The sequence below is a fragment of the Dromiciops gliroides genome, chromosome 6 (genome assembly GCF_019393635.1).
Source record: "Dromiciops gliroides isolate mDroGli1 chromosome 6, mDroGli1.pri, whole genome shotgun sequence".
In the NCBI taxonomy this organism is placed as follows: Eukaryota; Metazoa; Chordata; class Mammalia; order Microbiotheria; family Microbiotheriidae; genus Dromiciops; species Dromiciops gliroides.
This window is the reverse complement of record NC_057866.1, coordinates 187636466-187663738: the sequence shown is the minus strand read 5'-3', so window position 1 is coordinate 187663738 and position 27273 is coordinate 187636466. Positions and strand designations below refer to the sequence as shown.

General features: G+C 37.1%; 2 protein-coding genes across 2 annotated transcripts in view; both read left to right on the top strand.

Moving 5' to 3' along the window:
* Nucleotides 1-27273, top strand: part of DDX60 (DExD/H-box helicase 60) — a 139712-nt gene that overhangs the window by 61071 nt on the left and 51368 nt on the right. Inside the window, exons 23-26 of the mRNA XM_043971751.1 lie at nucleotides 6775-6879; nucleotides 9101-9229; nucleotides 14234-14358; nucleotides 25402-25560. Of these exons, the coding sequence (XP_043827686.1) occupies nucleotides 6775-6879; nucleotides 9101-9229; nucleotides 14234-14358; nucleotides 25402-25560 (518 nt within the window). The remainder of the gene's footprint in view (nucleotides 1-6774; nucleotides 6880-9100; nucleotides 9230-14233; nucleotides 14359-25401; nucleotides 25561-27273) is intronic.
* On the top strand, nucleotides 337-4253 carry LOC122731562 (protein phosphatase 1 regulatory subunit 12A-like). Its single transcript, XM_043971752.1, is given in 2 exon segments — nucleotides 337-1352; nucleotides 1355-4253. Coding segments are annotated over 2 exon segments (3078 nt in total). The 5' UTR covers nucleotides 337-377; the 3' UTR covers nucleotides 3458-4253.

The window sequence follows — 27273 nt, the reverse complement described above, 5'->3', positions numbered from 1 at the left end:
GAAAATGTTGGAGGCTATGTCCCACGGTGATCAATGGCTTATAGACAGCTCTTCAAATGATTCTACCTGAAAATCAGATGAAAATATTTCTTTATTGCATCTGCCATATACATGTGTGAGGTGTTAGGAAAATTGAAACAGATGAATAGAATCCCTTCCTCCCCCTTTCTACCCCATGAATCTGAATTAAGAGTCAGTTCATACTCCTACATAGGTATTATTAAGAATGTATTAGGGGAGCTCCGGCGCGCGCCCCCGCGCCCGCGCCCCCCTCCACCTCTCGCCCGCCGTCCTTCCCTCTCCCTCTCCCCCCTCCCTCCCTCTCCCTCCCTCCCTCCTCCCCTCGCGATAAGAAGACCCGGCGGCCGGAGAGGGGGATGAAGATGGCGGACGCGAAGCAGAAGCGGAACGAGCAGCTGAAGCGCTGGATCGGCTCCGAGACGGACCTCGAGCCGCCCGTGGTGAAGCGCCAGAAGACCAAGGTGAAGTTCGACGATGGCGCCGTCTTCCTGGCGGCCTGCTCCAGCGGGGACACGGACGAGGTGCTCGAGCTGCTGCACCGCGGCGCCGACATCAACTACGCCAATGTGGACGGACTCACTGCCCTGCACCAGGCATGCATTGATGATAATGTTGATATGGTGAAATTTCTGGTGGAAAATGGAGCAAATATTAATCAACCTGATAACGAGGGCTGGATACCACTACATGCAGCTGCTTCCTGTGGATATCTTGATATAGCAGAATTTTTAATTGGTCAAGGAGCACATGTAGGAGCTGTCAATAGTGAAGGTGACACACCTTTAGATATTGCTGAAGAGGAGGCAATGGAAGAGCTACTTCAAAATGAAGTTAATCGACAAGGGGTCGATATAGAAGCAGCCCGTAAAGAAGAAGAACGAATAATGCTTCGGGATGCAAGACAGTGGCTCAATAGTGGCCACATCAATGATGTTAGACATGCAAAGTCTGGTGGTACTGCCCTCCATGTAGCAGCCGCCAAAGGCTACACAGAAGTTTTAAAACTCTTACTACAGGCAGGCTATGATGTAAATATTAAAGATTATGATGGCTGGACACCTCTTCATGCTGCAGCTCATTGGGGTAAAGAAGAAGCCTGTCGCATTCTAGTGGACAATCTTTGTGATATGGAGATGATCAACAAAGTGGGTCAGACTGCCTTTGATGTAGCAGACGAAGACATTCTAGGATATTTAGAAGAACTGCAAAAGAAACAAAATCTGCTCCATAGTGAAAAGCGAGAAAAGAAGTCTCCATTAATTGAGTCTACAGCCAATATGGATAACAACCAGTCACAAAAAGCATTTAAAAATAAAGATTTAAAAATAATTATTTAAAAATAATTGAGCCAGAGAAAAATGCAACTAGTATTGAATCTCTGGAGCACGAAAAGGCAGATGAGGAAGAAGGCAAGAAAGATGAATCCAGTTGTTCTAGTGAAGAAGATGAGGAAGATGACTCAGAATCAGAAGCTGAAACCGATAAAACAAAACCAATGGCATCTGTTACTAACACCAATACCTCCAATGTGCCAGCAGCTCCTATAGCTGTCACAACACCTACCTTGTCTTCTGGCCAGGTGACACCTACATCACCCATTAAAAAGCAGTTTCCAACTTCTACAAAGGTTTCTCCAAAAGAAGACGAGAGGAAAGATGAATCCCCAGCTTCGTGGCGGCTTGGTCTCAGAAAGACGGGCAGCTATGGTGCCCTCGCAGAAATCACGGCCTCTAAAGAAGCCCAGAAAGAGAAGGACTCGTCGGGGGTCATGCGCTCAGCCTCCAGCCCCAGGCTTTCTTCTGCACTGGACAATAAAGAGAAGGAGAAAGATAATAAAGGAACAAGACTTGCATATGTTACACCTACAATACCTAGGCGTCTGGCCAGTACATCTGACATTGAGGAGAAAGAAAACAGAGATTCTTCAAGCTTACGAACAAGTGGTTCATATACAAGAAGAAAATGGGAAGACGATATCAAGAAGAATAGCTCAATTAATGAAGGATTATCATCACTCGGGCCACCGTATCATAGAAGTGTTCCAAGCACCACATCAACACCAACAGTTACCTCTGCCGCTGGGCTCCAGAAAAGCCTACTTTCAAGCACAAGCACTACCCCAAAGGCTGCGAGCAGCTCCTCTCCAGCAGTCACACAAAGCAGTACCTCACATCGTTTGTGGGCTGAGGATAGTGCTGAAAAAGACAAGGACAGTGTTCCCACGGCAGTGACCATTCCTGTTGCACCAACTGTTGTAAATGCTGCCGCTTCTACCACAGCCTTGACTACAACTACTGCTGGCACTGTGTCCTCAACATCAGAGATCAGGGAGAGACGCAGATCATACCTCACTCCAGTTAGGGACGAAGAGTCTGAATCCCAAAGAAAAGCAAGATCAAGGCAAGCAAGACAGTCTAGAAGATCAACACAGGGAGTGACACTGACTGATCTTCAGGAAGCTGAAAAAACTATAGGAAGAAGTTGAACTACTTGAACCAGAGAACAAGAAAGTGAAGAAAAAGAAAAAGAAGAAAAAGAAAAACAAGACAAAGAAAAGCAAGAAGACAAAAAAGAGTCAGACACTTCCAGAGAAGATGAATATAAACAGAAATACTCCAGGACATATGATGAGCCCTATCAGCGTTATAGACCAGTGTCAACCTCAAGTTCAACTACTCCATCATCCTCTTCACTTTCCACCATCAGCAGTTCTCTCTATACTCCAAGTCAATTAAACAGGCCAAATAGTCTTATAGGTATAACATCTGCTTATTCCAGAGGTTTAACAAAAGATAATGAAAGAGATGGTGAAAAAAAAGAGGAAGAAAAAGAAGGAGAAGATAAATCGCAATCTAAATCAATAAGAGAGCGACGACGACCAAGGGAAAAACGAAGATCGACTGGTGTTTCATTTTGGACCCAAGATAGTGATGAAAATGAACAGGAACAACAGTCTGATTCAGAAGAGGGATCAAATAAAAAAGACTCTCAGACTGATTCCCTTTCAAGACATGACCCAGCTTCCACATCATCTACTGAACGTTGTGATTCCCTGCTGAGTCGATCTGGGTCTTACAGTTACTTGGAAGAAAGAAAACTTTACTCTAGCAGACTAGAAAGAGAAGATTCAACTGACTTTAAAAAGCTTTATGAACAAATCCTAGCTGAAAATGAAAAACTGAAAACACAGCTACATGATACAAATATGGAACTGACAGAGCTTAAACTACAGTTGGAAAAGGCCACCCAGAGACAAGAAAGATTTGCTGACAGGTCACTTTTGGAAATGGAAAAAAGGGAACGAAGAGCTCTAGAAAGAAGAATATCTGAAATGGAAGAAGAACTCAAAATGCTACCAGACCTGAAAGCAGACAACCAGAGGCTAAAAGATGAAAATGGGGCCTTGATCAGAGTTATAAGCAAACTTTCCAAATAAAAGAAAAGCAGCAAGTAATGACATTGCACATACTAAAACCCCAGTGGACCATAGTTGGCAGTCACGGGATTCATGGGGAAAGAATCCTTCAAGGCTGTCATTTTCAAATATCCTGCCAAATGCCCTTTTATCTGTGGGTTATTTTATGGGGTTTGTTTTTGACGTTTTTTGATTTTTAAAAAAATTTTTTTTCTTTTGGTTTTGGTTTTTTGGTTTTGCTTCATTTTTGCACCAAGACCATTGTTTCATGTTAATGCAGCTGCTGAAAAGATGAAAATGACTGAGAAATCTTGTTTACAGCTACAACATATATAAGGAAAGTGTTCAAGGCCAGATGCGCCTCAGATATTTAACCAGTAAGCCTTAGTTGTACAGAAACACTTTTGCATCAACAAAAGCTTTCAGCTCTCACAGAAGACAGTTACTCAACATGTTTTTTTGATGTTGTGCCACAGCTTCCAGTTTTCTTCTATTCCATTTTTTGTTGTTGTTTTAAATCTTAAGTTTGGATTTGCCTTTCTCCCTTCTTAACTATTCATGTGCCAGACCTCCCCCAGCCCCTTGTACAGTGTTTTCACAGCTTCGTCATTTGCAAAGAACACGCCTTCTAAAGTACATCCTTGTATAGTGATATAGTATTGTGTTGTTTAGCCACCTGGAACAGAAATTCTTGGTGGAACATTTGCTTTCACTGTTGGTGCAATATGCATTTATTTCTTATATGAAATGCTTTAACGTCAATTCAAATTAGAATTCCACAAATCCTATTTTCTGCTTTCATTGGTCATGTTTTTTGTTTGGGATTTGTTTTGGGTTTGTTTTTGTTTTTGTTTTTGAAATTGTAGAGTAAGATGTTGAATACTGTAATCTTCACGTTTATTTTAGCAGGTACTGAGTGATGCTGTATATATCAATAAGTGTACTGTTTGGATTTTTAAACTACCACATGGCATGCTTGACTTATTTCATTATTGCAAATGTCTGTTCATGCAAAGTAGGCTACTCCAGAATAGTGTTAAAATTTGCAAACTTTGTGGTATCAAGAATTTAAATATTATGCATTTTATGGAGTCCTATCTTTACAAAAGGTTTCTACTGTAAAGTAATTTTCTTTCCAGTTTTCATTTGATAGTGTTCACCATAATTAAAGTTGCTTAAATATAATTGTTTCACTACATTTCACATACCTGTATTTATCTGAGTGCTGTCCGAAACTGTTGTGCTAGCCAAAGTAATGTTATTAAATCATTTCCAAACCTAATCCATTACTCATTTTAATGTTTAAATGCACTGTTATTGCCATGTGAAGGGGCATCTAATTTGATACCACCACCATCATGTCAGACCATTTTGTACATTTCAGTGGCCTTTTTCAGAAAAAAAACAAAACAAAAACAAAACAAACAAAAAAAAGAGTACTTAAGCAAAGATGTCTTTTGTTAAGATACAAATAGCTTTTATATTTTCATTTAACCATGTGAAAATAAGACATCTTCCTGGCACATAATCTGTCTCCTAAAACCACTGAACAGTTCAGCCATTAAAATAAATTGTACATTGTAAAGCTTGAAGTAGCTATTGTATTATTGATTATATTGTATACTATATTAAATGTGAATTTGTACCCCTTCATTTAAAAAAAAAAAGAATGTATTAGGGGGGGGCAGCTAGGAGGTGCAGTGGATAAAGCACCAGCCCTGGATTCAGGAGGACCTTAGTTCAAATCTGACCTCAGACCCTTGACTCTTACTAGCTGTGTGACCCTGGGCAAGTCACTTAACTCCCATTGCCCCCACCCCCCCAAAATGTATTAGGTTCAGGGGACAGCTAGGTGGCACAGTGCATAAAGCACTGGCCCTGGAATCAGGAGGACCTGAATTCAAATCTGGTCTCTGATGCTTGACACTTAACTAGCTTTGTGACCCTGGGCAAGTCACTTTACCCTCATTGCCCTGCAAAAAAAAAAGAAAAAAAAATAGGCCCAGATCTATTATAGTATTCTGATTGTAACAAGTATCAAATTTATGTTTAAAGAACGTGAGTAGTTCAGTTCCTGTAGAACTTAAACAAGTGAGGGTGAGCAAAGTTCTGATAGCCCTCTATGATGCTTGCTATCTGTGTGACCTTTCATGGCACTTCTATGGGCCTCAGCTCCCTCCTCTGTAAACTTAGAAGAATTGTCTCATGTAGCTTTTAATGCCCCTTTCAACTATAAATCTTTTATTCTGCCCTGGGAAGAGAGAATAGAGCAGATCATCCTATTTCAAACTGGCATGAAGCTATATATAATCCATATACTGCAGTTTTTCTTCCTTCCTTTCTCTCTCCCTGCATCCTTGCCTCCCTCCTTTCCTTGCTTCCTTCCTTCCTCCCTCTCTTTTTTTTATTTCTCTCCCTTCCTTTCTCTTTATTTTTCTCTCTCTTTGTCTCTGTCTGGCCCTATCTCTCTGTCTCTCTCTGCCTCTGTCTTTCTCTGTCTCTCTGTCTCCATGTCTCTCTGTGTGTCTGTGTGTCTGTCTGTCTCTCTGTTTTTCTTCGATCAGAATGCTAGTAATACACCAAAGCATGTTGATAAGAACATACTCACAACTTGGCTTCCCATTGTCAAGCACATCCAGTTCCCACCTCTATTCCTTAGAAATAATTATAAAAGCACATCTTTCTACATTCATTGTTGGTGAAAAGGACATTCATTCACTCCCTCCCAGAAACTATGAGCCAGAAGAACCAGTGTCATGCAGTCCTTAAAATATTCTTCATGACTCTTTTCCCTAGGACTATTTTGGGATTATCTGCCTCAGAGTTAAGTAGAGTTCATGTGTAGTGATGTCCTTTTCCTTTCTCCTGTAATCTTGGTCTATTTGGTAAAGACTTATGAGAGTAATAGACTATGATTGGTAATCATAAAATGCTATATCAATGTGAATTAAATAATTAAATTAAATAGGAGTTACTGACAGAACAGAAACAAATGCTTTCTACTTGCCTGCTTTGAATCATGACTGTCAGTTTTCACTTGTGTTCATTAAATTAATACTTGCATATGCTGGATGAGAGACACAGAGACCCCCTACTATATAAATCCGCAGAGATTTTTACAAAAGTTAGCACAGTAAAAATGTTTGAACAGTAATGTGAACATTTCTCATAGTATTACTGGTTTTTTTACACTCACTTTATTGTCACCTTAGTTAAATAAGATGAGTTCCTTTAAGCCCATGGGTAAAGAGGTAGTGTCAGTGGACCAAGGGAGCTGATGTAAAGTAAAATACAAAAAATTTAAGTTTCACCATACTCTTCTCATTTTGCTTATACAGATTGAGAAATATGGGTTTCCATCTGACCTTGCCTTTTCTCCAAGAGAAAGCATACAGCTATATGACACTATGGTGCAAGTATGGAAAGCTTGGCCCAAGGCTCAGGTAAATACATATATTGATAGAAGTTATTCTTCATTGATGCTATTAAAGAAAAAGTTGAAAGTAGTCCAATAATATTCATTATTTCCACCCAGCTACTCTACTGAATGAGCTCTTTTAAGGTCATCAGCAACTTGCTTCTTGCTAAATCCAATAGCTGTTTTTTCAATCTTTACTTTCTATGAATCTATGATATGTGGTACTGTAGACCACAGTTGCTTGGCACGCTCCTTTCTGAACTTCATTCCACTACATGATATTGATTCTTTCCCTGTTTCTTGTAGCAAACCTTGTTTAGCTTCCTCACTGATTCTTCCTCTTTTAATGATCTAATTCTTAATCTATAACCCTCTCCCTCCCTCTCTTCTTTCCTTCCTCCCTCCCTTCCTCCCTCCCTTCCTTCCTTCCTTCCTTCCTTCCTTCCTTCCTTCCTTCCTTCCTTCCTTCCTTCCTTCCTTCCTTCCTTCCTTCCTTCCTTCCTTTTTACCTTCCTTCTACTTCCATCCCTTTGTCTCTGTCTGTCTACCTGTCTCTCTTCTTTTTAAGTTTTAATTAGAATTGTCACAATATACCAAAAAAAGATTGATAACAACAAGCCCAATACATGAATTACCAGAATGAAACCTATCCTGTTCACAATCCATACCATAGAGAAGACATAACAGAACTTCTTTCTAATTTATTTACCTTTCAAAACTTTCATTCCAATAGATTCATTTGTCACTTTTATGGTAGTGAGTTCCAAATCTATCCGTCTTATCCAAGAGCTTATTCCAACTTCCTTCAAGTTGGGAATCTAAATCAGGTATTTAGATGCCCCATAGCTCAACAGATCTAAAACAACTCAACTTCCCTCTACAGTGAATTTTCCCTCTCAACTTGTCTCTCTTTGTCAACGAGACTATCTTTTTTTAGATACTTTAGTTGAGAAATTTGATGTCATTTTTGACTCATCTCCTATATCCCATTTATAAATAAGTCCTGACAGTGCTTTCCCTGAAATCTTATATCTACCCCTTTTTCTTTATTATTACTGCTGCCTTTTTAGTCCAGTCACTTATTCACTCACATGTAAGACATAATTAAAAGTTACAGAATCATGAATGGCATAGATGATATCAACATGAATTCATCCACCAAATTCCGAAATATAAGCAAACCCTTTTCAAATTTAAATTAATAAGTTAGGGAGCAGCTAGGTGGCACAGTGGATAGAGCACTGGCCCTGGAGTCAGGAGGACCTGAGTTCAAATCCACCCTCAGACACTTAACATGGGCTGTGTGACCCTGGGCAAATCACTTAACCCCAATTGCCTCACCAAAAAAAATTAATAAGTTAAAACAAATAAAAGGCAGTATGCTTCATTCAATGAGCCACAAACTTGTGGAAGTCATTGCTTCAATAGATGAAATTAGAAGGAAATATAAATGGAATAAGAAAGGGTTTATAGCAGAACCACATTTTTTTACCCTCAAATTGGATATCCCTTGGAACTGATGACAAGAAAATACTAGGTTATAATGGGTCTGACCCTGAATAACCTAAGATGATATTCTTATGCTCATATGTTGACTACAAGAACTTCCATGCTGAACAGGTCCCCTAAAGTTTGTTATTATTTAACCTTTACTGTGCTATCACTTTTGGTTATGTATTTGAATTTGTTCTCTATTGATTATTTAACATTCCCAAAGAGACTATTTTTTGAACTTTTCTTTCTGCAAGCTGCTAACTTTGCCTATTTCTCTCTCCCCTTTATTCTTTGCAAATGAACTTACTTCAGACTTAATACCTTTATCAATTTACCCCCTCCATTTTTCCACTCCACAAATTCTCTTTCCTCACCTCTCCCTTGTTCCTGTCCACTGCTTTGAGGGTGAGGTGACCCTCCACTTAGTTAAAGCCAACCCATTCACCTTTGCCCCAACTATATTTTAATATCCTTAAGATCAGGAACCATGCATATATAGGGGGGTGGGGGATCTAGCATGGTGTGAGAACAGTGAAGGTATTCAACATATAGTTCAGAGAGCATTGAGTGTTGACTATGTGGTTAATACTTTGTCAAGTGCTGTGAGGGATGTAGAAGAAGTTCGTGACAATTTTTGCCCTCAAAGAGCTGATAGTCTTCCTGGGGAGATACACAAAACAAAGTATGTCTACTGGATTTTGGTTCCTATGTTTACACAATTTAATTATCTTTTGATTATATTTGTTTCCAAGGAATTGTGTCCTGAGGAATTTGTTTACTTTAAGAACAAAATAATCATTACTAAGATGGATGCTAGAAAATATGAAGCAGCATTAAAAGAAGAACTATCTAATTGGATTAAAAATGGCAATGAAAATGAGGTAAATGGGTTTTAAAAATCTTACTTATGATAAAGTTTATATGGCTAAAATTAGAAGATCAATTCAATGATTTATATAATTCAAGGAAAGGCGGCATTTAAAGAACAGTGATTTTGTAGATCTAGCATTAGAAACATGAAGCAAAACCACAATGGGGAGTTTGGGATAGAGGAATACAGAGAGGTCTCTATTCTTCTGTCCCAGTGCCACACAATGCATGCACCAAGGGATGCTAGCACATATGTAACATTTGGGAGTCTTTGAAAGGGAGAGCCTATTATTGGGAATGTCAGCATAGATAGATAATTCATCCATAATTTATAGTCTTAGTTTTGCCATGGGCATTGAAAGATTAAATGTTGGGGAATTTACGTGGTACAGTAGATAGAGCACTGGCCTAGTCAGGAGGATCTGAGTTCAAACCTCAGACACTTACTATTGGTGAGACACTGAGAAAATCACTTAACCGCAATTGCCTATCAAAAAAAAAAAAAAGAAAAGAAAGAAGAGGAAAAAAAAAAGATTAAGTGTCTTATTCATCCATGGTTCCATACCTAGTATGTACTAATGGAAGGACTTGAACCCAGGCAATAAGCACAATGGAAAGCGTACTGGGCCTGGAGTCAGAGAATCTGATTTCAGATACTATCTCTGATACTTACCAGCTGTGTAACCTTGGGCAAATAGTTTAATCTTTCTGGCCTTTGAGATTTCTTTTAGCTTTAGATGTGTAGTTCTTTAAGTATCTCTGACTTCAAGGCAAATCCTTATCTCCTTACAGTACAATGCCTTTTGAAGGTAAAGCTTAGGCAAACTTAATAGCTATTGATTTAGCAATGTAGTTTATTATGTAATTTATATTTATACTAAGTTATTTACACATATACATATACATATATACAGACTATATATATATATATATATATATATATATATATATATACACACACAGAGACAGAGACAGAGAGAGAAAAAGAGTTTAGTTATACCAAGTTAAGATATTTGAGGGAAGAAATAAATAGAGCTGAAAATTCCTCAAAAGTTATAGTAGGGGTATGATATTATATGTAGATTTTATACTCTATTCTATCAGAGACTACTAGATATGGATTATAGGACCAAAGGCTTAGTATCCTAGATCTTGATGCCATGGCTACATTTGCCATCCAATTATTAGTTCATAGAATTTTATTGAGTCCAATACGACACTGGCATAATTTTATCTTTTAAGAAGGGAGATGTATGGATGAGAGGGTGGAAAGCCGTGGTAATCCTCATGTCTCAGGGTGACTTTGTGAAACATCAAAAACAGTACCCATGTGTTTAAAGAGACAGGTTTCTATAAAAAGAAGAAAGGGTGTGTCTGGTGAGGGGAGGGGAAGACTGATAACTACCAACATCCTGCTAATGAGTATTTTATGTTGGGGGGATGGACTCTTGTCTAGAGTGCACCATGTGAGTCCCAGTGGGAATACCTTTCTGGAATTTTTACTGGGAGGGAGTTTACTTTCACATAATTGTAAAGGATATGTAGCTTGTTCTTTTGGATTTGATTGAAATAATAATAAAATTTACCAGAATCTCAAGGGAAAGTGTGTTTGGTCTTGCTGAACCACATTTTTTTCTCTTTTAGAAACTTTTTTTATAATAGGCAATACAGCAAAATTATCAACATTGACTTTGTCTGATGGTATATACAATAGTATCCATCTTCCTCAATGAAGGAAGGTTGGTACATTTTCTTATCTCACTTGGACACAAGCTTGGTCATTATACTTTATAATATTTAGTTTTGTTTTATTGATCTTTCTATTTATCTTTCGACATTATGTATCTTGTAATCCTGGTTCTGCATATCTCCCTCTGCATCTACTGATGTGCCTTTCTGTGCTTTTCTGAACTTTTAGTATGCCATTTTTTATTTCTTAAAAGAGTATATTTAAAATTTTATTTACATTTAAAATATTTATTTTGTTTTCTTCCATTGCATATAAAACAATTTTAGCATTCATTTTTTTTTGGTGAGGCAATTGGGGTTAAGTGACTTGCCCAGGGTCATGCATCCAGTAAGTGTCAAGTGTCTGAGGCTGGGTTTGTACTCAGGTCCTCCTGACTCCAGGACTGGTGCTCTATCCACTAACCTAGCTGCCCTAGTATTCATTTAAAAAAATTGAGTGATATATTCTCTCCCTTCCTCCCTATCATCCCCTCTTCTTGAGACAGTATGCAATTTGATATAGGTTATATATGTGCAGTCAGGCAGAACATATTTTCATTTTAGTCATGTTGTGAAAGAAAACAAAAACCAAAAAAAGAAACCATAAAATGACTCTTCTTTTTATAAATTTTACTTAATTCTCTATGTATTTAAGAAATGAGGCCTTTATCAAAGAAACTTGGGGAATTTTTTTTCATAATTATGATTACTAACTGTATATTTCACTCCATTTGATTCCCCACTTTTTTATTATACTTTTCTCTTTCCTTTCACTCTTTGCATCCTCTAAAATGTTTTGCTTCTGACTACCACCTCCTTCAATCTACCCTCCTTTCTATGAGACCCCTTCCTATTCTCTTATTTCCTTCCCCTTCTACTTTCCTATAGGGTAATATAAATTCCTATACCCAATGGAGTATATATGTCACTCCCTCTTTGAACCAATTCCAATGAAAGTAAGATTCAAGCACTTCCTCTGCTGCTGCCCCCACATTCTCCTCCATTGTAAAAACCCTTTTGTGCCTCTTTTAAGATAATTTACTCCATTCTACCTTTCCCTCTCCTTTTCTCCCAGTGCATTCCTCTTTCTCGCCCCTTAATTTTATTTTTTTAGATATCATCCCATCATATTCAATTCCCACTTGTGCCTTTTTTCTATATATACTCCTAATTGTCCTAATAATGAAAATGTTCTTATAAGTTACAAGTATCTTCCCATGTAGGAATGTAAATAGTTTAACCTTATTGAATCCTGTAATATTGCTCATTCCTTTTTGTATTTGAAAGTGAAATGCTCTTTTTAGCTCTGGTCCTTTAATCAGGAATGCTTGAAAGTCCCTTATTTCCTTGAATATCAGTTTTTCCCTCTTGAAGAATTATATTATGTTTTACTGGCTAGGTGAATCTACCCAGGAGCTATGTTGTGATCCTAGCTGCTTTGTCTTCTAGAATATTGTATTCCAAGCCCAATGATCCTTGTAGAATGTATAAACTGCTAAATATTGTGTTAACATGGCTGTGGCTCCACATTTTTTGAACTGTTTCTTTCTGGTAGCTTATGGCTTACATTATTTCTTCCTTGACCTGGGAGCTCTAGACATTGGCTGTGTTTTTCATGGGAGTTGTCATTTGGGCATCTCTTTTAGGAAGTGATCAATAGATTTTTTTTGGTGGGGCAATGAGGGTTAAGTGACTTGCCCAGGGTCACACAGCTAGTAAGTGTCAAGTGTCCAAGGCCAGATTTGAACTCAGGTCCTCCTGAATCCAGAGCCGGTGCTTTATCCACTGCTCCACCTAGCTGCCCCCAGTAGATGTTTTTTTTTCAGTTTCTATTTTACCCTCTTCTTCTAACAAATTGGGGCATTTTTCCTTGATAATTCCTTGAAAGATAATATCCAGGCTCTTTTTTTGGATCATGGTTTTCAGGTAGTTCAATAATTATTAAATAATTTCTCCAGGATCTATTTTCTAAATAAGTTGTTTTTCTAATGAAATATTTCCCATTTTATTCATTTTTTTATTTAAAAAATGTTTCTTGACATTTCATGGACTCATTAGCTTCAACTTGCCCAATACTAATTTTTTAGGCATTATTTTCTTCAGTGATATTTTGTACTTTTTCCCCATTTGGCCAATTCTACTTTTAAGAAATTTTTCTCTTCCGTAAATTTTTATGCACCTTTTTCCATTTAGCTAATTTTGCTTTTTTAGGGAGTTCTTCTCTTCAGTAGATTTTTGTGCTTCTTTTACTATTTGACTTATTCTGTTTATAAGGTGCTAGTTTTTTCCCAGTAATTTTTGTGCCTCCTTTACCAAGCTGTTGACTCCTTTTCATGCTTTTTCTTGCATCCCTCATACCCCCCCAATTTTTCCTCTACCTCTCTTTTTTTGATTTTAAAATGTTTTTTGGAATTCTTCCAGGAGTTCTTTTTGTACCTTTGATCTTCCTTGTCACTATAGTAACTTTCTATGGTCAGGTTCTTTTTTTGTTGTTTTCTCATTTCTTCAGCTTATTTAACTCTATGTGAAAGTGGGACTCTGTTCAAAGGGTGGAGGGGGCACTTTCCTAATCTTCAGGCCTTTTTTGTTGTTGCTCTCAGAGCTAGTTCTGGGGGGGGGGTGACTTTTCAGTTCTTCAGAGGTGGCATGCTCAAAGGAGAGGTGTATTCAAGCCTGGGCTCTGGTATGCAAATAACCACAAGCACTACTTTCTGACCTACAACTGTGACCAGTGTTTCCATTCTCCTGTGACTACAATCTCTGGTGTGTTAGTATTCCTCTTTGCCCTGGGCCTGCACCTCAGGATTGTGACCTGGATGCACATATGGGCAATGCAACAGAATCCTGCACCCAGGGCCCAGGAAAGGGACCTCTATAATCTCCTTCTTACTAGTTATCCAACCCCTTTGCCATCTGTGGGTTGAGAGCTCCAGCAGTAGCCAGTGATGATTCAGGCCTCCAAGCCTTCTGCTGTTTTACTGAGGCCAAGCCTTCTTTAGACTGTGCTCAACTCTTACCCCAATGTGCCAGATCTTTTCTGTCAACTTTCTACTTGTCTTTGGCAGGGAAATTTTTTCACCACATACTTTTGTGGGTTCTGCAACTCCAAGATTTTTTGAGGCTATATTTAAAGTTGCTTGGAGAGGAATTTGGGAGAATTCAGGAGAGTTCCTGCCTTTTTAAAAAATTTTTACTTCATCTTGGCTCCTATGCATCTTTAAATTCCATTTTGGGCAGGGCTTTATAGATTACCTTTTGATTCAATTCCTTTAAATTTGTTACTCTAGGCCAAGGAGGTGCTGAAGATTCTTAGACCTGCTTATCTTTCTCAGTCAGATGATATGGATCGCACATTTCCACTTCTTGTTGAAAAGCTAAGAAAAATGGATAAACTGCCTGCATTGTTTTTTATGTAAGTCACAAAAAGTTTCATTTGAGCTTTTTTTGCCCAATAGAATATGCTGATACCAGCTGAAGGCAAACGAGTTAAGATGTATTTTCTACTGAGACCTAGTACTCATTGCTGCTTTGTAGGTCCAATTTGTCATCATTCTGTAAACATTTGCTGAACTACTAATATGTGTTTTGTTCAATGACTTTTATATTCCTTTGTACTTTATGAATTGTCTTTAAATAGGCTATTAACTAGCTTACTTTTAGACTTTTCCCATGTCTCATCTAATTTATTTCAGGTACTGCTAATTATTTTTTAATATTATCGTTGAGTGTTCCTTAGTACTTTACAAAAATTAAAGGAGCATATATGTAACATGTAATGGAAATATTATATGTAAATATATACATATATAATTATACATGCATATCTATATAGACATTAGTGGAAAATTCCTATTGGTTTTTAGTCCTCAACAAGTGTTTATTATGCAACTATTATAAGCCAGGTGTTGTGTTATATGATAAATAGAAAGAAAAGCAAAAGGCTATTATTGCTCTCAAGGAGTTCCAGGGGTAATAATTGATGTTTTGATAAATACTACTCTACTTTAGTCCAAAAGAGTCCCAGAATGTCTTATAATACTGACTTAGTCCTGTTCAGAGGATAACTAGGGAACTAAATTCTAGGTCTTATCCAGGTCTTATTAAATTCTTGGGTTCAAACTGTAAACAGGAACAAAATGATCTTGTAAAGCATTGCTTCAGTCTGACCAAGAAGTTTGGTTAGACTGAGGCAAATTTGATGCTGTTAAAATATATCTAGGCATAGATATGCCTAGTATTAGTATGCATGAAACAAAATTCATGAGATTACAAAGGAAACCAATTATATAACAATACAATTATCAACATCTTTTTAAAAGTTTGTGAACACCAGTTTCAAAAGCCCTGGTATAGACTGATGTCCTGATGCATGACACCGGGCAAGCCATTTAACCTCTCTAAGACAGTTTCCTCATCTGTACAATGAGGATAATATTAGCATCTACCTCATATGGTTGTTGTATCAAATGAGATAGTATATATAAAGCACTTTATAATTTTTAAAGCACTATATAAATGTTAATTAATATTATTATTAAAAGTACTAGTATGGGGGCAGCTAGATGGCGCAGTGGTTAAAGCACCGGCCCTGGATTCAGGAGTACCTGAGTTCAAATCCGGCCTCAGACACTTGACACTTACTAGCTCTGTGACCCTGGGCAAGTCACTTAACCCCAATTGCCTCACTTAAAAAAAAGAATTAGGGAAAACAGCAAAATAGGAAAAAGCCAGCCATTTGGTGTACAATGGAAACTTTATGTCAACAGCAAGTCAAGTCAACAAGATTTTATTAAGTGCTTTCTATGTGCCAGACACATAGTGGATACTAAGTGTTGGGAATATATATAGAGAGAAATAACAAAGACAATCCCTGTTCTCATTGAGCTTTGCATTCTAATAAGGGAAGACAACATATAATAGGGAATTGAAAAGGCGGGGTATGTGAGTAGTGAATGAAAGTACCTAGGGGCAGTTAGGTGGCATAGTGGATAATGCACTGACCTTGTATTCAGGAAGACCCAAGTACAAATCCAGTCTCAGACACTTGACACTTACTACCTATGTGACCCTGGGCAAGTTACTTAATCCTCATTGCCCCCCCCCCCCCAAAAAAAAAAGTACCTGATGTAGGGATATTGCAGAGAAAATCCAGAGAGTAAGGAATATATCCTGGAGGGGAATGAAGATATGCATGGCTTGGGCATGTCTTTTAAAAGGTCAACAAGAGAGGTGGGAGGGTGCTCCTAATGTGAGAAGTAGTCTAAGGGTAGAGTGAGTTTCAAGGGTGAAGATGTTTCTGGGGGTATTGTGTGGATTCTGAAACAATAACTGAAGCTATGAAGTCCTGAAGGTCATTCTGTATTAATGATGAATTTGATTCAGCTGATGCCACTGAAGGGGTAGGACCCCAGTTAATATGATGTAACTTCTCCAAGGAGTCAAAGAATAGGCAGGATGACATGGGCTTATGAGGCTACTTTACATGGAACTTTCATGGCACAAAGGACATTGATTGGTCCTTTTTGTATATAAGGTTCTCCTTTTTGTTCTGGTACCAAAACAAGGTAAGATCCATTGGGAAAATCAGAAATACTATACCAATAAATACCCACCTACTAGAAATGCTTCACTGCTTAACTGAAACAGGAAAATGGCACAGGACAGGAATACTTTCTTTTTTAAAAATATATTTTTTTCAATCATCAAAAATCTATTCTAAAGTGTATATATGTTTCATTCTGCACTCTGAGGATTTTACCTCTTTATCAGGAGGTGGGTAGTATATTTTGTTAGTTGTCTGAATCATGGTTGGTCAATTTGCTGATAAGAGTCTAATTCTTTCAAAATTCTTGTCCTTGGAGAAATTGTTTTCCTGGTTCTGTTCACTTTATTATGTACTGGTTCATAATGGTACATATTCGTTCATGTTGGTTCCTAGGTTTCTCTGAAACCATCCTCTGACAGGAATAATTCTAAGATATACCACTGTTATCTCAACAAAATTAGAAATGGATCTCACCAGCTATTAGGGTTTATATTGGTATTTGTCAATAGTATCCTTGGCTCCAATTTATGCAATAGTGTAATGCAGACTAGTGCAAAACAAGAACAAGAACTATGTCCCTAACCTTAAATTAGATGAAATAAGATATGAAACAGAGGAGTTACTATAATAGAAATGCTGAATAGCTTCAGGTTATTGAAAACTTCAGTTAACATAAAACCACAGTGATTATATCTAATAATGAAACAGATGGCAGAAACAGTAATGAAATATCACATGATTTTGAGAAGATGGGTCTAAGTTAACTGGAATTCTGCAAAAGCTCATTTTGAATTTGAGGATATCAATATAATTAGCATGCTTCTTATACCAAAATAGAATATCTTATAAAAAACTGAAATCTGCTTATAAGCATTCTAAGTAAATAATTTTCTACAATATTGAACAGAAATCATAAAAACATTTTAGGACCCAAACACAGTCATATATGAGGCAACTGGTACTACAGTAATGACCAGAGGAAGAAAGGTCAATCTCTCAAACAATACTCACAAAGGCAGGACCTCAAAAGCTATCATGGTGGACTTCCAGGGGTGGAGCCAAGATGGCGGAGAGAAGCTAGGAACTTTCCTGAGCTTTTCCATATTTCCCTCAAAAACATCATTAAATCAAGCCTCTAAACAGATTCTGGAACTACAGAACCTACAAAAAGAGAGACAAAATCCTGCTATGTGAAATAATTTAGAAGACTTCAGAAAAGGTCTGTCTCACCTGGGGTAAAAAGGGGAGGGAGGCTCAGAGTCCCAGCTGGCAGCTCACCTCAGCAAAGCTTGGCTCAGTGGGCAGCTCAACACTGTTGCAACTTGAAACAGCTGAGAGAGGGATAGCCGATAGTGGGGCAGCCGAGAGTGGGGCAGCTGAGAGCAGTAAGAAGCTTGTAACCCTGAACCCTGTGCCCCAGGAGCAGAGTTCAACTTGATAAGTTTTAAAATAGCCTACAACATGAGCAAGAAACAAAAAAGGACCCTTACCATTGACAACTTCTATGGTGAAAGGGAAGACCAAAATTCAAACACAGATGAGTTAGTCAAAACGCCCACAAGTGAAGACTCAAGAGGGAAGATGATCTTGTCTCAAGACCACAAAGCCCTCTTTGAAGAGCTCAAAAAGGCTTTTAAAAACCAACTAAGAGGGGCAGCTAGGTGGCGCAGTGGATAGAGCACTGGCCTTGGAGTCGGGAGTACCTGAGTTCAAATCCAGCCTCAGACACTTAACACTTAACTAGCTGTGTGACCCTGGGCAAGTCACTTAACCCCAATTGCCTCACTAAAAAAAAAAAAAAAAACCAAACAAAAACAAAAACAAAAAAACCCCAACTAAGAGAGGTAGAAGAAAAAATGGAAAAAGAAATTAGAGAAATGAGAGTTACACTGCAAAAAAGAAGCACAAAAAATGACTGAGGAAAACAATTCCTTAAAAAATACAATTGGCCAAAACTAGCCAAACAGAAAAAGAAGTGCAAAAGCTTACTGTGGAAAATAAGGCCTTAAAAATTAAAATTGAGCAGATGGAAGCAGATAACTCCATGAGACAACAAGAATCTGATGAGCAGAATCAAAAGACTGAAAAAATAGAAGAAATTGTGAAATACCTCATTGGAAAAACAAATGACCTGGAAAATAGGTCCATGAGAGATAATCTGAGAATTATTAGAATAACTGAAAGCCATGATAAAGAAGAGTCTAGACACCATATTCCAGGAAATTATTGTGGAAAACTGCCCTGAAATTGTAGAAGCAGAGAATAAAATCATCATTGAAAGAATCCACCAAACACCACCTAATAGAGACCCCAAAAGGAACACTTCAAGGAATATAGTGGCCAAACTCAAGAATTATCAGGTGAATGAGAAAATACTCCAAGCAGCCAGAAAGATAAACCATTTAAATACCATGGAGCCACAGTCAGGATTATTCAGGACTTCGCAGCTTCAACATTAAAGGATCACAGGGCTTGGAATATGATATACAGGAAGGCAAAGGAGCTTGGATTACAACCCAGGATCAACTACCCAGCAAAACTGAGCATTCTCTTTCAGAGGAAAAGATGGACATTCACTGAACTAGAGGACTTCCAAGGCTTCCTGAGAAAAAGACCAGAAATGAACAAAAAATTTGATCTCCAAATACAAGACTCTAGAGAAATATAAAGATGTAACAAGGAGGAGAAAAGGGTTGTCCAATGATGCTAAACTGCTTGAATCCATATGAGGGAGGATAATACTTTTAATTCTTGAGATCTCTATCTCTGTAAATGTATTATTATTAAATCAACTTTGATGTGATGATATAAAGAAAATTAAGGGACAGAATAAAAGAAGACTAGGGGGAGGAGAAGAAGGGAGAGGTGGAATGGGGTTAATTATATCATAGGAAGAGGCACAAAAAGAACCTATTACAACAGAGGGAAAGAAGGGAGGGGTGGACATTGTTGCAACCTTACTCTCATCAGACTTGGTTCAGGGAGGGAATAAAAAGCACTCTCATTTGTATAAAGAAACTTAGCTCTCTCTGTAAGGAAACAAAAGGGGAAGGGGAAAAAAGGATAATATTGATAGAAGGGAGGGCACAAGTTGGGGGAAAAGGGGCAAGAAAATGAAGGGGAGCTGATAAAAGAGAGGGCAGATTGAGGGAGGCAGTGGTCAGAAGCAAAACACTGGTCAAGTGGAATAGGGGAAAGGAAGGGGAAAAAGAGTACAAAGGGGAAAAGAAAATGGAGGGAAATAAACAGTTAATAATTTTAACTGTGGGGGGCGGCTAGGTGGCACAGTGGATAAAGCACCAGCTCTGGATTCAGGAGTACCTGAGTTCAAATCCGGCCTCAGACACTTGACACTTACTAGCTGTGTGACCCTGGGCAAATCACTTAACCCCCATTGCCCCTCAAAAACAAAACAAACAAACAAAAAATTTTAACTGTGAATGTGAATGGGATGAACTCTCCCATAAAATGGAAGTGAATTGCAGAGTGGATTAAAAACCAGAATCCTACAATATACTGTTTACAAGAAACACATTTGAAGCAGAGAGATACATACGGAGTAAAGGTAAAAGGCTGGAGCAGAATATATTATGCATCAGCTATAGTAAAAAAAGCAGGGGTAGCAATCCTTGTCTTAGACAAAGCAAAGGCAAAAATAGATCTCATTAAAAGAGATAAGGAAGGAAACTACTTGCTAAAAAGTACTATAGATAATGTAGTAATATTAATATTAAACATGTATGCACCAAGTGGTATAGCATCCAGATTTTAGAGGAGAAGTTAAATGAGTTACAAGAGGAAATAGACAGTAATACTATACTAGCGGGGGATCTGAATCTTCCCCTCTCAGAATTAGATAAGTCTAGCCACAAAATAAATAAGAAAGAAGTGAAAGAAGTGAATAGAATACTAGAAAAGTTAGACATGATAGATGTTTGGAGACAATTGAATGGGGATAGAAAGGAATATACCTTTTTCTCAGCAGTATATGGCACATTTTCTTTCTTTCTTTCTTTCTTTCTTTCTTTCTTTCTTTCTTTCTTTCTTTCTTTCTTTCTTTCTTTCCTTCTTTCTTTCCTTCTTTCTTTCTTTCTTTCTTTCTTTCTTTCTTTCTTTCTTTCTTTCTTTCTTTCTTTCTTTCTTTCTTTCTTTCTTTCTTTCTTTCTTTCTTTCTTTCTTTCCTTCTTTCTTTCCTTCTTTCTTTCTTTCTTTCTTTCTTTCTTTCTTTCTTTCTTTCTTTCTTTCTTTCTTTCTTTCTTTCTTTCTTTCTTTCTTTCTTTCTTTCTTTCTTTCTTTCTTTCTTTCTTTCTTTCTTTCTTTCTTTTTGGTGAGGCAATTGGGTTTAAGTGACTTGCCCAGGGTTACACAGTTAGTAAGGTATTAAGTGTCTGAGTCGGATTTGAACTCAGGTCCCCCTGACTCCAGGGCCACTGCTGTAACCACTGTGCCACCTAGCTGTCCCTACATGCACATTTTCAAAAATGGACCATGTATCAGGGCACAAAAACATCATAGTCAAATGTAGAAAGGAGGAAATAGTAAATGCATCCTTCTCAGATCATGATGCAATAAAAATTACATGTAATAAAGAGCCATGGAAAGGTAGACTGAAAATCCATTGGAAACTAAATAATTTCATTCTAAAAATGAGTGGGTCAAACAACAAATCATAGAAAAAATCAATAACTTTATCCAAGAAAATGACAATAATGAGACAACATACCAAAAATCTATGGGATGCAGCCAAAGCAATGGTTAGGGGGAATTTTATAGCTCTAACTGCTTACATGAATAAAAAAGAGAAAGAGGAGATCAGTGAATTGGGCATGCAACTTAAAAAGCTAGAAAAAGAACAAGTTAGAAATCCCCAATTAGATATTAAACTAGAAATCCTGAAAATTAAAGGAGAAATTAATAAGATTGAAAGCAAGAAAACTATGGAATTAATCAATAAAACTAAGAGTTGATTTTATGAAAAAACAATAAAATAGGTAAAATATTGGTAAATTTGATTAAAAAAAGAAAGAATAAAACCAAATTACCAGTATCAAAAATGAAAATGGTGATCTTACCACCAATGAAGTGGAAATTAAAGCAATAATTAGGAACTATTTTGCCCAACTGTATGCCAATAAATTTAACAATCTAAATGAAATGGTAAATATTTACAAAAATACAAACTGCCCAGGTTAAGTGAAGAGGAAATAAAATCCTTAAATAAGCACATATTAGAAAAAGAAATTGAACAAGCCATTAATGAACTCCCTAAGAAAAAGTCCCCAGGGCCAGATGAGTTTACAGGTGAATTCTACCAAACATTTAAAGACCAATTATTTCCAATATTATACAAATTATTTGGAAAAATAGGTGAACTTCTTCACCAAATTTCATTTTATGACACAAATATGATGGTGATACCAAAACCAGGCAAAGCCAAAACAGAAAAAGAAAATTATAGACCAATTTCCCTAATGAATATTGATGCTAAAATCTTAAATAAGATATTAGCAAGGAGATTACAGCAAGTGATCACCAGGATAATACACTATGACCAGGTGGGATTTATACCATGAATGCAGGGCTGGCTCAACATTAGGAAAACTATTAACATAATCAACCACATCAATAAGAAAACTAACCAAAATCATATGATTATCTCAATAGATGCAGAGAAAGCTTTTGACAAAATAAAGCACCCATTCCTAAGGAAAACACTAGAGAGTTTAGGAATAGGTGGAGCTTTCCTTAAAATAATAAGCCGTATCTACCTAAAATCATCCACAAGCATTATATGTAATGGCGATAAGTTAGAGGGCTTCCCAATAAGATCAGGGGTGAAACAGGGATGTCCATTATCACCCCTGTTATTTAATATTGTACTAGAAATTTTAGCATTAGCAATCAGAGAAGAGAAAGGAATTAAAGGAATTAGAATAGGCAAGGAGGAAACAAAACAATTACTCTTTGCAGATGATATAATGGTATACATAGAAAATCCTAGAGAATCAACTCAAAAATTACTTGAAAAAATTAGCAAGGTAGCAGGCTATAAAATAAATCCACATAAATCATCAGCATTTCTATACATGACCAACAAAGTCCAGCAGCAAGAGATAGAAAGAGAAATTCCATTTAAAGTAATGGTAGATAATATAAAATACTTGTGAGTCTACTTGCCAAGACAAACCTAGGAACTCTATGAACACAATTAACAAACACTTTTCACATAAATCAAATCAGATTTAAAAAATTGGAAAGATATTAATTGCTCATGGATAGGCCAAGCTAATATAATACAAATGACAATTCTACCTAAATTAATTTACTTATTCAGTGCCATACCAATCAGACTACCTAAAAATGTTTTATAGAGCTAGAAAAAATAATAACAAAATTCATCTGGAAAAACAAAAAGTCAAGTATATCAAGGGAAATAATTAAAACAAAATAAACAGGAAGGTGGGTTAGCTGTACCAAATCTGGAGCTCTACTATAAAGCGGCAGTCATCAAAACTAACTGGTACTGGCTAAGAAATAGAGTGGAGGACCAATGGAATAGGCTAGGCACAGGAGACACAGTAGTAAATGACATTAGTAATGTACTGTTTGATAAACCCAAAGACCCCAGCTTCTGGGATAGGAATTCAGTATTTGATAAAAATTGCTGGGAAAACTGGAAGATAGTATGGCAGATATTAGGGGTAGACCAACATCTTATACCTTATACTAAAATAAGGTCAAAATGGATACATGATTTAAACATACGAAGTGATACCATAGGTAAATTAGGAGAGGAAGGAATAGTTTACCTTTCAGATCTTTGGAAAGGAAAACAGTTTATCACCAAACAAGAGATAGAGTATATTATAAAATGCAAAATGGATGATTTTGATTACATTAAATTACAAAGGTTTTGTACAAACAGAAGCAATGCATCCAAAATTAGAAGGGATGCAGATATCTGGGAAATAATTTTTGTGGCCAGTACTTCTGATAAAGGCCTCATTTCTAAAATATATAGGGAACTAAATCAAATTTATAAGAATCCAAGTCATTCCCCAATTGAGAAATGGTGAAAGGATATGAACAGGCAGTTTTCTGATGAAGAAATCAAAGCTATCTATTGCCATATGAAAAATGCTCTAAATCACTATTGATTAGAAAGATTCAAATTAAAACAATTTTAAGGTACCACCTGATACCTATCAGATTGGCTAATATGACAAAAAAGGAAAATAATGAATGTTGGAGAAACTGTGGAAAAATTGGAACACTAATGCATTGTTGGTGGAGCTGTGAACTGATCCAAGGGGAGAAGGACCCACATGTACAAAAATATTTATAGCTGCTCTTTTTGTGGTGCCAAGGAATTGGAAATTGAGGGGATGTCCATAAACTGGGGAATGGCTAAACAAGTTGTGGTATATGAATGTAATGGAATTCTATCGTGCTGTAAGAAATGATAAGCAGGTGGAGTTCAGAGGAACCTGGAAGGACTTGCATGAACTGATGATGAGTGAGATGAGCAGAACCAGAAGAACATTATACACAGTATCATCAACATTAAGTGTTGATCAACTGTGATAGACTAGATTCTTCTCACCAATCCAATGGAACAAGAAAGTTCCAAAGGACTCATGATGGAAAAGGCTCTCCAAGTCCAGAAAAAAAGGAACTGTGAAATATGGTTGCGGATGGGACCATACTATTTCTTTTGTTTTTCGTGCTGTTGGTTTTCTGATTTGAGGTTTTTCCTTTATGCTCTGATCCTTCTTATATAACATGACTAATGCAGAAATATGTTTAATGGTATTATGTATATATAACCTATATCAGATTGCCTGCTGTCTAGGGGAGGTGGGGAGAGAAGGTAGGGAGGGAGAAAAATTTGAAATTGGAAATCTTATATAAACAAATGTTGAAAATTATTTCTACATGTAACTGGAAAATAATAAAATAATTTTATTTAAATTGATTTAAGAGAACTTTTGAAGGTCTATAGAAAGCCATAGGCAGGTTGCCTTGATATCTAGCTATTCATACAATAGAAAACTCCATTTCTATATTGCCCAATTAAAAGAAACAAAATGTAATCATGAGGAAAGGAATACAGAAAATTAATGCATATTAGATTGTCTGGATTCCCTTATACATCAATTGAAAGTACCAACAACAAATCTGTGTCTGAAAATGTCAAAAGAATTGTTAGCATTCTGAAATTAAAGCTAAATTGGAGGAACATGTTTAAAGCAATCAACACCACCTTTGTAACTGTAAAATTGGATGTAATAGACTTGGAAAGTGACCAACAAAAATCCATACAATATTAACAAATCAGGAAATCAAAGTATTAGCATGCATTACACTTCCAGTCAGGGGCCCAATTTTCTTGATTGATGACTATCTCATCATTTTTTTTCCTGACAGTCCTCAGCCATATTTTATTTTGCTCTATATTCCCTGGTCATCTTTTCAAGAGCCACTGTGCTGCCAGATAGGCATCCTCATGCTTACCTCTTTCCCTTCTAATTCTGAAACTCTGATCATATCAACTCTACCATTGATCTAGGAAGGAATATGCCAATCTTCTCACCTGGGGTCTCATTTGCCATCCCAATAATGTTCTGAATCAAATTGTCCCTCCCTGGCCACCACTCCCCTATGTGTATTTTTTCTATCCTCCTTACCCCCAGTATGATTTATAGGGCCCCACTAGCAAAGGTATGCATGTGTCAGCATAACTTTTGTGTCTCTTTAACAAGGCATTGACATACCAAATTTAGACTTTACCACTGATGGGCAAATTGAATCAGTTCCTGTAAAAATTTTAAAACAGGAATATACAGGATAATTTCACGTACCAAAATAAGCTCTGTCTCTTTTTCAGTGGTCTCTTCTATTTATTTCCAGGTTCAATATAAGTTTTGTAGAACAAAGGGCTCACAGAGTGTGTAATGCTCTAGAAGAAAAGCAGGAAAGTAGACAGTCATCCAATACAGACAAAGAAGTCCATGCATTAACTCACAAGCTGAAGAAAGTGAAGAAAGCAATGGAGAAAACACCAACTGTGTATGTATTTGCAAGCAAAGAACTGGTCCCTGGATTTACTGATGCCTCAGAAATATCCCATAAGATCCATGGCTAATATACCAATCAGAGGCCACAGACTGATGCTGTGCCCAAGTCCCCAATTGAGTGAAAGTAAAATCAGGCTGGGGAACAGAAGGTGTTGTTTTTGTGTCCTTAGTCACACCTGGGTATGAGTCCTCTATAGCGATAGCATGGTATAATGGATAGACAAACTTTATGATGACCTGGGGTCACGTCTGGCATCTAAAATATATTGATTATGTGACTGGGCAGAGAGCTCCAGCCAATTCTCTAAAACTATGAGTGTAGAGCTGGTGATAGTATCCACGGATGGAGGGAGTTCCCTCACCAAGGAATCCTTAAGCCAATAAAATGAAAATTCTGGTTCTTCTGCTCACCCCTCAAAGATTCCTTTAGGCCTTTACAGAAACAGGTCCACAGTCTGTGTACTCAGAATGATTCTCTTCTCCGGCCTGGCCCTCATGGTCCAGGCCCTGACACATCAATTTGCAGAATTTTACCAAGGCTATCACATCCCTTTTATAAGAACATAGAAGTTCAGTCGCTCATGTCATAGAGTATAGAGATTTCATTGATTAATGTCCTACTGATGTGGGAATTATGAGCTTTTTGAGGGTGGGCCATTTATTTTTTACTTCCCTCAGCACCTAGCACAGTTTATTGAATATAATAGTCAGATGTTTACTAAATGCTTTTGCTTAATGAATTATTAAATGAATGAATGGAAAATAAAAAGTAGACAGGAAGATGGTTTTACCTTTACAGTAGTATCTGACTTGGAGTCAGAAAGACATGGATTTCATTACCATCTTTATCACTTATAACCAAGTAGATGGAGGCAAGTCACTGTGACAGTTTCCTTATCTGTGAAGTAGGGATAATAATCTCAAAGCAGCACATTACATTGGAAGGAGGAATGGATTTGGAGTTGGGTTCTGGATTTGAATCCTCGTTCTGCCCTTCACTTGTGCAACCTTGGGCAATCCACTTAAGCCAGACCTTGATTTCCTCATCTGTGAAATCAGACAACTTCTACAATTCACCCAAGCTCTGAATCTTTGATCCTATCACTGGATTCACCTTTCCATCCTTCCATTATGGAAAGGCTCCCTCCAAGTCACAGAGAATAACAGAAAATAATTTAGATCTTATCTACTCTAAGAAACCTACATGGCTGCAAAATAAGACATAGACTTACTTCTCAGAATGGATTTAGTCTCTTTTCCCCAGGATGTGAATTTTATGTTTATGTGAACCTAAAAGTCCTATTTTCAAAATTCATCAATCTTTCCACTGTCCTTGACCATGGGAGAACAGATTGAATCAAAGGAGTTAGGAGTAGAACCCTCATTGTTATAATAACAATTTTTTGTTATGTTTAGTTTAGTGTTCAAACAGAGCTCAAATATTTCAAATATTTCATTTTCTCACTCTAATTTATTAATTTCCTTTTGGTTCAATAATTTTGTCTTTTATTTCTGTATATGTTTACTGTAAAGTCAACTGTGTTATGAAAAGACATGATTTGAGGATACTATTTAATCATGATCTCTAAGGCCTCTTTTCGGTCAAAATAACTTCTATTACTTGTTCTATAAGTTGACCAGATCTTATAATTGTTTCACTGATTTGTGGAGTAAATATTTTTAACTTTTATGTAGCAAATGAAAG